Source organism: Prunus dulcis, chromosome 6 (genome assembly GCF_902201215.1).
Source record: "Prunus dulcis chromosome 6, ALMONDv2, whole genome shotgun sequence".
Taxonomy (NCBI): domain Eukaryota; kingdom Viridiplantae; phylum Streptophyta; class Magnoliopsida; order Rosales; family Rosaceae; genus Prunus; species Prunus dulcis.
The window spans coordinates 25316279-25328542 of NC_047655.1; the positions used below are offsets into that span (position 1 = coordinate 25316279).

General features: G+C 36.3%; 2 protein-coding genes across 2 annotated transcripts; both read right to left on the reverse strand.

The window, feature by feature from the left end:
* Positions 1-2605: 2605 nt before the first annotated feature.
* On the reverse strand, positions 2606-6319 carry LOC117633165 (solute carrier family 40 member 2). The gene is made up of 8 exons (XM_034366864.1): positions 5845-6319; positions 5142-5292; positions 4845-5041; positions 4180-4671; positions 3907-4078; positions 3639-3776; positions 3404-3514; positions 2606-2921 (listed from the first exon to the last, which is right to left on the reverse strand). The coding sequence occupies exons 1-8, from the start codon at positions 5976-5978 to the stop codon at positions 2775-2777; spliced, it is 1542 nt and encodes a 513-aa protein (XP_034222755.1). The 5' UTR covers positions 5979-6319; the 3' UTR covers positions 2606-2774.
* A 2791-nt stretch (positions 6320-9110) lies between these two features.
* On the reverse strand, positions 9111-11957 carry LOC117632854. Its single transcript, XM_034366454.1, has 5 exons — positions 11713-11957; positions 11292-11615; positions 10807-10876; positions 10626-10717; positions 9111-9392 (listed from the first exon to the last, which is right to left on the reverse strand). The coding sequence occupies exons 2-4, from the start codon at positions 11478-11480 to the stop codon at positions 10668-10670; spliced, it is 309 nt and encodes a 102-aa protein (XP_034222345.1). The 5' UTR covers positions 11481-11615; positions 11713-11957; the 3' UTR covers positions 9111-9392; positions 10626-10667.
* Positions 11958-12264: the final 307 nt, after the last annotated feature.

Below are 12264 nucleotides of genomic sequence, written 5' to 3' on the forward strand. Positions count from 1 at the left end.
CAGTGCATCAGGAAGTGGGGGCAATTTGTAGACAAAGAAATTTTGGTGAAATAAATTCCATTAGACCATAAAATAATTAGGGTTCGGTGGATTGAATTGTGGGCCTCATAATTCGCACATGTGGCGTATGACTTATCAAAATTGAATTAGTTGTCAAAAATTAACACGTGGCGACATCCGACGGAGTGCATCAAACGGTTCAAGATGAAGACAAAATTAAGGGAAAGAATCTTCTGTGATTGACTTTGATTTAAATCAAATATTAATCAGGTCAATCAATTGAAGATAATCTAGTTAAATTGCCAGATTATGGGAATTGATTTAAATCAGATCAAAATCCCACAAAACAAGATTTTAAATAGGGAAAGTTATTTAGGTCAAGCATCCTACAAAAGCCTATAAATAGGAGGCCTCAAGACGAAAGAAGGGTCAGAGAAAAAACTTAGCACTCAGAAGAAACAGAAAACTCTCTGCATTCTTCACCCTACTTTAGAAGAGCCACCAAGCACAACAAATACGTGCCGGTTCCTTCACCATAGAAAAATCCCAAACACCAAACAAGCTTCGTGCTACCCGTTTGATCAAGATCAAGTCTCTACGACCCTTATATCAAACACAAATTTTCTTTAAACACTTTGGAGATCGAATCAAAGGATTCAATACAGAGATTGTAACCCTAAATTTCATAAATACAAATATTATTTTGTACACGTATTCTTGTCTCATTTGTCGCAGGAAATTCGTGTTTACAATATCCACGCACACCAACATAGAGGTGGAGCTAAAATCTCCTCATAATTAAATGTTTTATAGGTTAGTATTAATCGTGATACGAATGTCTGATTAATTGTGAATCGTTGATGCATTATTGTATGACACTGATAACGCCAGTGCTCGATCTATCTTTTATCTTACATTATGAGAAAACTTTTGGCCAAGATTTGTCACAGTACCTTCCAGTACTTTTTTGGCCAGCTGTACAGATAGATACGAATAATTGTACAAAGGTGGCCAAGTACATGAGCAGGAGTTGGTGAGAACTTGTACGCAATGTCATAGGCCGCCACGTGATTGAATTGTCTTGGCAGTCATTTTCACAGTCAATTCATTGCACCATTTCATTTCGAATTAGTTAAACTTTTCCTTATGTTCCGTAAATGATGCAGATTACAGATAATTTTTTATAATTTCATCCGGATTCTAGAACTTGGTCGACACTTTGATTATTTTTTATTTTTTATTTTTATTTTTAAAGAAAGTAAAAAGCTAAAGCATGGACTTTCGTAGAAGTCTGCTTTCGAGTCCTCAGATTGAATTGGGTTTTACTGCTTTGCAGATGAAGTTTCTAGATATGGTACGGCAACAAACCCTCTTTTAACTCCATCAGCAGAGAATTACCATATCATCATTTTAATGATTCTGTTTTGTTTTTTAAACTTTGGTTGAACAACTTGCATTAATTCCGTGTTCTCTTGTTGCCCAAAACAAAACAAAACAAAACGACCGTCCCTCTCTCTTCAAGTCTTGAGAAAAAGTCACTGTACGGACAAATTGGCTGGATTCTTAAAATTTGACAAAACCATCTAGGGGTGGGCACGGTTCGGTTTGGACCGGTTTTTGCCTCAAATTAGAACCGATTCGATACTATTCATGCGGTTTGGTTCGGTTCGGTTTTAATTAAAAAAATTCAAAAACCGTCCGGTTCGGTTTGAACCGGTTTCGGTCCGGTTCCGGTTCCGGTTCGGTTTTGAACCGGATTATAAAAATTATTTTTTTAAATTATTTTGTAATACAATTCTCAACTGAAATATTATTTTTTTACTTGAAAATTAACAAATTATTCAATTTCATATAATTAATAAATATTAAAGTGAGAAAAGAGAGATATTTTGACATTGAACTTGGATAAATATTAGGTTTTTTTTAGTGAAATTAAAAATATAGCATTAAATATAAATATATATTGAAATTATATATTTTTTTAGTTTCACCGGTTCGGTTCGGCCCGGTTCGGTTTTTGAAGACATGGAACCGGATCCGAATCCGGTCCAAACCGGTCCGGTTCGGTTTTTGACCGGTTTTTGACTTTTTGGTCAACTCGGTTTTTTTCCGGTTTGGTTCGGTGTGGTTCGGCTCGGATTTCCGGTTTGCCGGTTTGAGTGCCCACCCCTAAAACCATCTACTAGATGACCAAAAGGGAAACGGACTTTCGGGGCTATTTGTAGCAGCCACATATAAGCAATAGGTCACTGGCCCAACGATATGATCTTCAAGTTGAGGGTTTTTGGTGTCAAACTCAAACGTGGAGTTGCTAAACTTCCACATGAAGTGAGAATTTGACTATCCACAATATCCTTTTTCAAAAGCATAACGTGTATAACAAAAGGTCATTTTACCATTTACCTTGTCCATAAATCACGACTCTTGAATTCTTTCTTTTTGGTTGAGAAAGATATTTTACTAAAAAATATATATAATAAGATGTGTATAATTAATAACCAGAATAGTTAATTTACAATTCAAACGTGTCAATCAAGAACAAAAGCAAAGTAAATTGAATCACTCACTAACAGAGTATGACTAAGCTAAGTACACGCTATAAAGATAATACAATGCTAAAATAATTTACAAGGTCCGTAATTAAAATATTGCCAATGACATTTTGGTAATGTCACACCTTTTTGGAAGAGAAAAAAAAACCTAGTACATATACATGCCTATAAAAATATATCAAATATACATATGGAACATGGTGGCAAGGCCCAACAATGCGATTATGAAGATGTTGTAAAGCATTTAAGCCACGGAGGTAATTTCTCAAAATGGAGGAGGTGTTTTCGTATGCGGTAAAGGTGCAGGGTATAGAGTAGTGCAGCCAATGTTACCGCAGCAAACGACAGCAAATTCAACTTCCAAAAATCCTAAACAACAACATGGGTTAATAACTTCATATAATTTTGAACCTGAAGATTCTGTAACTGAGAAATGTCACATGCATATATGATGCTCATGATGATGGGGATGATCTGTGCATGTCCAATTCTTAGAGGCCCATGCTTTAGATATTGAGAATGTGCAGAGACTTGTCAAATATTAAGGAATCTTGGATTTTCAACCTATGGATTTATAAGGTTGAACTTGAACATGGGGACACTGACAAACACATGAACAGGACTATTTTGGTCTTTAGGTACAAAACAAAAATGGAACCAGTTCAAATTAGAAGAAATTGTCAAAATTTGTATTCACGTGACAAAAACTTAACACGAAATGGATTCATGTATCGCATCTTTTTATTCATGTGACTGACACATGACAAGAGAGAACGGAAATTACATGAACCCGTGACAAACTAGTTTTTCTCCACTCAATTATGGAAAGTGATAAATTGTATATAAATTACCTGTGGATTAGATATAATTATTCCCATGACATAACCCATCAAATCCATGCCAGACTGAAGGGAGTTTTGAACACCTCCCACTATACAACGATCGAATTCAGGTACTTGGTCCTTTTCAAAATGAGACGTGTTACATATATTTTGTAAGACATCAAACAAATGCTGAAAATACATTCATCACAAATCAAAGAAATCCCAAAAGAAGATTTATAACAAGATATCTTGTTCTGCTTACCTGCATTTGTTGGATTACTGCTAAATCAAACATCCACAATCCAAGCCGAGAGGTAGCCACTCCTGCCATCAGCAAATATGCTGATAAAAGGCTATTATGGACCCAAATTGAAGCAACACATAGGAGGAGGAAGGTCCACTGCATATTCAAACCACATAAACACCAGAAACTAATGTGAGGGTCCAAAGTTCACATGAAAAGGGATTGGCAGTTGAAAAATGTCACTTGAAAAAGAATTTGATTTTTGTATAGGCTGAAGTTTTTTTACCTGAGACCAGATAGACCAGAGCCCGGTTCTGAGTGTTAAAATATGAGATTGCAAGATAGGATAAACAATTGTAGCAGCAATTCCAATTGCAGCACTTATTCCACGAGCTATCCCGATAGCATATGCAGGTATGCCTTGCCATTCTAGGGTAGCTGTCATCAATGTTCCAAAGCTGGAAATAACAGATTAATTTGGTAAGAACAGCTAGATTATAAAGCCAAAGTCACAAGAACAGAAAAAGAAAAAGAAAAAAAGAAGAAGTTAGGTTGTGACCTGAGGACAGTGAAAAATAGTAAAGCCAGAGCTACTCCAGGGAGTACAACATCTTGCTGCAAATACACTTTCCATGCTCCAACATAAGGGATCCTTGAGACCGCTTCTGTTATTCTCTTTATCCAGCTTTCTTCAGCCCGTTCTGAATCATTTTCATCATGAGAAAGCAAACTATTTCTTTCCTGATCAGAGGTAGATGCGCTCTCTTCCACATCAGTCCTTGAAGGTCTTGATATCTTCCTTTGGCTGCTTTCGCCTAAAGCTGGAATCCCATTATATACAGAGATGAAGAGCCAATATTCCAGCCAAATAGATATGGTGTTCCAGAGGGCTAAAGTTAAAGCAGAAGCCTTTAGTGATACAAAGCTGATAATGAAGCCAGTTAGCACAGGAGCACATAGCTTGCAGAAGAGGTCAATACGCCTAAGGACTGAATTCATCTTGGTCAGTAGTACTTCTGGATCAGAATGGCATTCTGATATCACCACCACCCTGCAGAAAGAGCAGTTGAAACATATACATTGAAAGCAGAAAAATATAAATTGGAGAAGGGTGGTAAGTGTGGATCAAAAATTAGCTTTCACAGAACAAAAAAGTACTTTTTTAAAGGATCATATGTTATTTCATTGTAATGAAAGTCTGTGAGTAATTAGACATCTATTTACCAGTCTCTTTCGAGTAAGATGGTGCCAGCAAGAGTGGAAAGAACTCCAACAGCTCCTGAGATGTTGGTTAATATTACAAGCAAGACGAATGCATTAAAACTTGTGAGCTTCAAATCTGAGTAGACTAGCAACGCCATTACGGTGCCTCCAGCAATCATAAAAGAGAGGTTCTGTGTTACCAACCAAAGCCGGAGAACCTGTCCATGTTATATAGAGTTGTAAGATCATGTAACATAATTTTACAATTCTTATCTATCTGTGTCTCTCTTTTCTTGTAAGTTTCATAAGTTAGTCTACCTTTACATATGGAAATCTATCCACCCAGTGTCCAATTAAGGGTCCGAAAAGCGCGGTAGAGGCTGATTCCACTGCACCATAGATAGCAGCAAAGAGTAGAGAATCTGGCCAAATGCTTATCATGTAAAGACCAACAGAGAATTCCCACATTCTGCAAAACAATGAAAATTCAATGGAGCCTTTTTCTTGTCTTCCTTGTACATTACAGGCGAAATTGATCATAACAATTAGAGTAATCAAATTAAATGTCACATGGAGGAGGCACAATCACAAATAGAAGTCAAATTATAAGTGTCTTAAACAGATGATAGGTTGATCTATAGGGAACTTGTTACTCCCATGAGCACAATTTCTGCCTACAGATGTAGAAATATAAGAAGAAGAATGTGATAATTTGACTTTGTTTCTGTAATTTAATTTGCTTATTTCTTCCTTGAAAACATTTCTTGTGATCGCACTAATTATCATGTTCAAAATCTTCAACTTGGTTTCCTGTAATTTAATTTACTGATTTTCCTAGTAATTGCTTAAGTTTGAAACAACTTTCAGCAGCAAAGTATGAAGAAAAAAAATATTAATTTCAATGTATATGTACACATCCTTTGACACAATGAAGACAGCCCAAATTCTAGTTGGGGAAAAACCTTAAACAGCACTAATAAACCACTAAAGTAAGTAGTGAGAGATGAGAAAAGCAGTGAACCTGGTACCCCATCTGGCCAAAAAGTGTCCTACGTATAAATATCTGATAAGATGAGAAGGAAGAGGATCATATTGAGAATTAGAAGGCTCTTCTTGCACTTGGGCTTGAAGGGGCTCTCTCAGTTCCTGCTTCATTTCAGCTTCTCACCCTTATTGTAGCTTGTTTGAACAACAATGGCAGACTCTGATTTCAGTTTTTATGGTGGTCCAGAAATGAAGACGATTTCACAGTTGATGGCGATGCATCATGCATTATGATGCCATCACATCATACCATAATTGCTCTCAAAATTTGAGATAATTATGATGATGATGATGTAGTAATTGGATCAGCATCTAGAAAAATATCAAATACCAGACGTACATATATACAAAACAGTGTGAATATTTTTTGTTCCGTGGTGCAAAACTGAAGGACTCTAGTTACTGATACAACAAAGATACTAATTAGTCACTTCGCTGTAAATCTCCAGTTGGTTTTGATCTGTTCAGAAGGAATATAAAATTGGGTGTCTATCCAGTGCGGCTCAGAAGCCCTATCTATACCTGATATTATGCCACGTGACGCTACCTACCTTTTTTTTTTCCCACTTTTCCACCAATTAAAAAATCCAATTAGTAGAAGGATGGTAATTGTAGACCACGTGGCAAAGTTCGCATTACAACAATCGTATTGTTATTTGAAAAATAACGTATTCATTTGTCACAAAATGTGTAATATTGCGTAAAATTTCAACTTCTCTATCATGGTGGAAAATGGAAACCCAAAATTGAACAATGTCGACCATAAATTGCACTGGTAAACATTGATTATATGATTGATTAGACAAGTTAAGCGCAATTAAGAGAATTCGAAACCGTCAAATGCGTGTCTACATGTACATCCAGATGGGAAACAAACAAAAGAGAGTCCTAGTTGGTTTTTGGCTCCACCTTAAGCAAACATTACACGAAAAGTCAGATCTTCATGAGACCTATGTCTTAATAAAATTGTATTTACATCATGCCGATGCCTTGGCTCTCAAGTAATGTTTCTTTTCTTCGCGAGGTTTTGGCACTGAAATTGGGTATTATATTCATGTGTTTAGTAAATGCACCCAACAATACACATGACCTTCTCCGGAAGTATCGAAAACGACTAAAAGAATCGTCAGTATATGCTTTGCAATGTTTATCCAAGTAGCTTAAGAAGTCAAAGATGCCAATACAAATGGACAAAGTTCATAATTAATAAATAAAAAATGTTTATACTAACTCAGCAGTTATTGAAGTGTATTGGATGCTAAACCATAAATATAGACTTTTCAAAGGCGTTTACCTAATACTTTTGTAATTTTGTGAGTAATTAGAGTCAGAAGGTGCTTTACAATTAAAAAATAAACACATCTTCCTGTCACTTAGCTGTGTCATGCTTGACATCCACAACAACTCCCATGTTTTATTTTGGCAATAAGTAGCATGCTCAATATTTGTTTATCAAATGGTTCCATGACGATAGCAAGAATTCTATAACGAGGGTCTTATATATGGCTTTTTGGTAAGGCCATATTCCCACTTAGAGCAACTCTATCCATTTGTCATTTGCCATGACAAAGGGGGTACTAGGGCAGCTACTATTCAAGTGAATAGTGGCTGCCCTTGCAAAAAATAATGTGTGTTTCCACCCGTTGCCATGACAAATGGCAAATACTATTCATTTTTTTTGTTTTTTTCACAAATTTGTTTACCTAAACAATTAATTTGGATAATATTTTCAGATAAGATTTTTAAGTTCGTACGTGTCAATATTTATTATAAAATTTATATCTCAATCAAATAAAATTATCGGATAAGATGATAAATAAAAATACAATTTAAAAGTGAATAAAATGTTGAGTAAAAAGTGAATAATAGTAGAAGTAGAAGAAAATGTATGAGGATTTAGTGTTAAAAGTGAAGAGCATTGGTAGGCACTGGCGGATCCAGAAATTTTTTAGCTGAGGTGCAATATTGACTAAGTATGAAAAATGGTTTTTCGGAATAATCATTTTCTCAAGATAATTTTTGGCGGCTTTTATTCCTTACACATCAAATAAGAAAACTTAATTTTATGGGATTTTATTATGAATTATATATTGACTTAATGAGCCATCATTTTTAGCATAAATCGTATTTTGCACTAAAACTGAATTTTCATATTTTGATGTAGTGGGAATTTAATTTTCTAGTATTTTTATTTGAATCCAAATGGGAGGTACTTTCTTATTTACATTGTAAACTTAAGTAAATGGAGTAATATAAAAATAAATAAAAGTAAAAGGACAAAGACAAATTCCAGAATTTTTTTAAAAAAAATTCGAATTTTTTTCATAATTTTATAACAACAAAAAAACCTAGCCGTTGGATTGGAGGAGAGCAGCCGATCGACGCGCCCAGACGACGACACCTGTCTTCTAGCTGTTGGTGGAGCACAGGGCTGGCGCTGACGTCATCTCCCCCCTCGGGCTTGAACTCGGGCGAGATCTGCCTTCGGGCCAACCCGTCTTCATGGGTCCCACCTCCAGCCCGAGCAAAAGTGGCCCGCTGGAACTGACTTTTTGACTTGGACTCCCCCCAGCCTCGGGCTTGGGCTCCTCGCTGGAGTTGCTCTTACAGATCAAGTGCACTAAAATATATAGATGTTTTTCCTACACTAAATAGAATCCGCTGTAGCAAACTCACTAAAGGATATTAATTAATCCAGGTTCGACTTCGGGTGTTCGGTTCTCAAACAATAAAGTGAACTTTTTTTCAGTCCAAATGCAATAACCATCACATCGACCCTTCAATTTTTCATGTATTGGAAAAACTACTATAATTACAATGGCAAGCTAGGATGGCAAAAACTAGAATGACCATGGGTAAATCGATTCATGCACATGAACCAAGTAAAATTAGAGTCTGATATCAGACATGCTTCACGCTTCACGTCCATAAGAACGCGAGGGAAAATATTGATGATGTTCGACATGCTTCATGTCTTGTATATATATATATATCAAGAAAAGAAGTTTTTTATATATCAAGATGTGATTTTTTTTCCCTTTCCCATCAATAAAGGTGTGCTTATATACTATGTAACTTATAATCCTAAGTTCTACAAAAGAAAAAAAAAACATCATATGAATCTTGCCAAAGAACTATATAAAAAATAATTTGACAGAGCACCAAACACAATATAACTTAGTCAGACTATTTATCCAAAATAGCACCTAACGCCTTATAATTTTATAGATAAACAGTCAGTCCTCTCCGAAACAGATTAATATTATCCGATATAAATTAATCAGTACAGTCCGATGCACCAAACAAACCCTTAATGTATGTATGTGGTGGCAATTCTGCACAATAACTCGAAGGAACTTTGGGAGATGAAAGTGCAATTAACAAATACTTGTTTTACCATGAAAATAAAGGTTTAGGTACATTGATAGGTCCAAAAAGAAAAAGACGACAAGGAAACGGAATAAAGTATAAAGACTTGATACAGGCAAATCAATGACTGAGGTCGGGCACGTTTCCAAGCACATCCTGCCACGAGAAGCACGACATTAGATCAATTTATCTGAATAAGCTAAGTTCAAAAAAGAGAGCATTACTTCTTGCCATCCATTATTTGGCAAAGCATTACAGTTATGTCTTGAGTTGAAATGAAATTCATTTATCATTCTATGCTTTTCTTGCCACTCATTGGCGGCCCAGCACACGCACCATAGGAATGGTTCCTATGCGGTTTCATGTACCCACTCTCATGAGGATTATCAATGAACAGCCATAAGTGGAGGGGGGAAGAAGGATGACAGTGCTGAATCCATTTCAAGTTTTCTATGCAGATACAAACATGATGCTAAACTATCTATCAGTAAACAGGCTGAACCAAAGATTATTGCAAATCTTCTGTGAGACAGCTAACACACACACACACACACACACACACTAGCATACAGAGCTTGAAAGTTCCTTCTTACTGCATAGTTTGAACTTCTCTCTTCTTCAGAATTCAATTTGAACAGATCAAATCGAACAATTTTTACCAGAGGCAAATAAATGAAAAGCCTAGACAACATAAACTCATTATCAATATTAAGTCGACAATAAGGGATTTTGAAAGGGCACTGCTATTTCATCACTCATATTATGTCATCTGGCACTCCTCCTCTGAGTGGTTGATGAGAAATTCCGGAAGATGGAGAAGTAGAAGGAAGTCAAGGGTAAATCATGAAGGATAAAGGGAAGGAAATATGTGATTCTCCCTCCTCTTGATGGCTAGAAGGGGAGGGAAGTATGGAGGAAGGAAAAACAAAGCTACGTCCAATAAAACAGCAGACATCAATCCTCCCCCTCTATCATATATGTTTATTATTTCCACTCCCAAAAGACTCGAGAAAGAAGAGGCAAATTCTATGCTTGAAAATCTAGGATAACAAACAATATTATGTATGTATCAACAGTAATAATGCAGAAAAACAACAATGAATAAAATATGGTGTGTCGATCAAAATTAAAATACTAACTATCAAGTAAGATCAATTATACACACACTCATAAAATGGAGTTTTCCAAACAAACGAAGGCAAAGAAAGCATATAAAGTGCAGACCCAGTTAAAGGAAACAAATCCAGCATCTTCAGAGTTCATAGGATTTATAAAAATTTTGAAATTTTTGACATGTGGATCACATACTCATTGTTAGTTCTTTCTGGATGGTATATTATTTAATTTGCAGGATGAAGCAAAACAAGTACAAGAAGGCCAAGAATATACCAGCTCAAACTTTAATTGGACATGAAGGCGGACATGGTCCAGCTAAGAATCACCCTTCAATTCATCTGAATCTGAATCACTTGCATTATAACCTGCCACAGGTGCAGAAGACCAAACAGAGGCACATTCAATAATGGAAATGATGATTGAGACAATGTTAAATGCAAAGAGAGAAGTCAACCTGGCTGCTTATCACTGACTTTCCAAACTGAAGATCGCGTCCTTGACGCTCTTGTAATCCATATTCTTCCCTGCATTCACAAAGACCAAAAATTATTAGTAGAAGTACAAATCACAATTCAATCACAACTAAAGCTTTAATTATGGGAGACAAGTCCAATTTGCAATCAATATTCTAAACTTTTGTAATACAACCATATACTTTTTGTAATCCATATTCTAAACATTCAAACTCCAATTTGTAATGCCTTTGGTGCTTACTTGGCCAACAAAAACTATATGGTCAAGATGATACCAAACACAAGCTTGCAACTTTAGCATAACAAGATCAAAACAAAACGCTTACAACTCTGTCTAATCTGATTAGGATAAGAGCATGAAAGCAAGATCAGAAAACTAAAAGCTCATAACTTTAAGCCTAAACCCCAAACCCCACTGAGAAACCAACAAAAGCCGAGAAATTAAAACAAACCCAATAAAGCATACCATATGGGCATCTCTGGGAACTCCATAACCGTTATAATACATCTGACCCACCAAGACCTGCATGTTAATATCGCCGGCTTTGGCCTCTTTAAGCGTGTCTTTGAACCACCGCTTTATGCAATCCGATACGACCTCCGATAGCGGCAGACGGTGGTTGATCTCCTTCTTTGAGCTGCTCTCAGTCTCCATCTCCTTCAACCGCGGCCGCTTCGACTTTTGGCCTATTTCTGGGTTCGGCGATGCGGACCTCGTATGCTTTGGAGTTATGATACTCTGCGACGTCGTTTTGGCGACTTGGTACAGCCTGGCCGTCGAGGGAAGCGACTTTCCCATATAAAAATTGCAAACAAAGAAAACTTGTAAGTTGTAACTAACAAATATTGGAAAAGTTTAGGGCTTTTGGGTTTTTGAATTTGCTTACCTTATTAATTTTTTTTTTTTTGATACAGTGAATACTGAATATTATCTGTATGGCATGTTATCTCTGTTTGGTTACTGAGAAAAACTGTTTTAAGAAAGTGGAGCGGAAATTGCAACGCAGCTTTCAGAAGACACAACCATTCGTGACTGCGCGAGCGTGTGTGTTAAGCCAGAAGAGGATAGAGAAAATGACATCCGATTATATCGTTGCCTTGTCTTAGTAGACCGACGTCGTTTCTGGCTGACTTGGAGTGGTCTTTGTTTTGTTTTCAAAGACTTTCCCTTTGGGTGATGTCTTTATTATATAGATGTGGTGGTTCTGGCGCTATTTGATTTTTGATCTTATCAACATCATTCATCACTCACTAATAAGAAAACGCTGTGCTAATAGCAGCGTTTCCATTGTCATGTGTGGCCCCTCAGCTGTCAACGTCCATGACGTGTGTGATGAGCTACGACATTGAATGTTTAGTCTTTTTGTAGTTTAGTTTTCTCATTAGCAACTCAAATATCGGATTTTGAGTTTGATTTAACCTCTGATTAATAACAAACG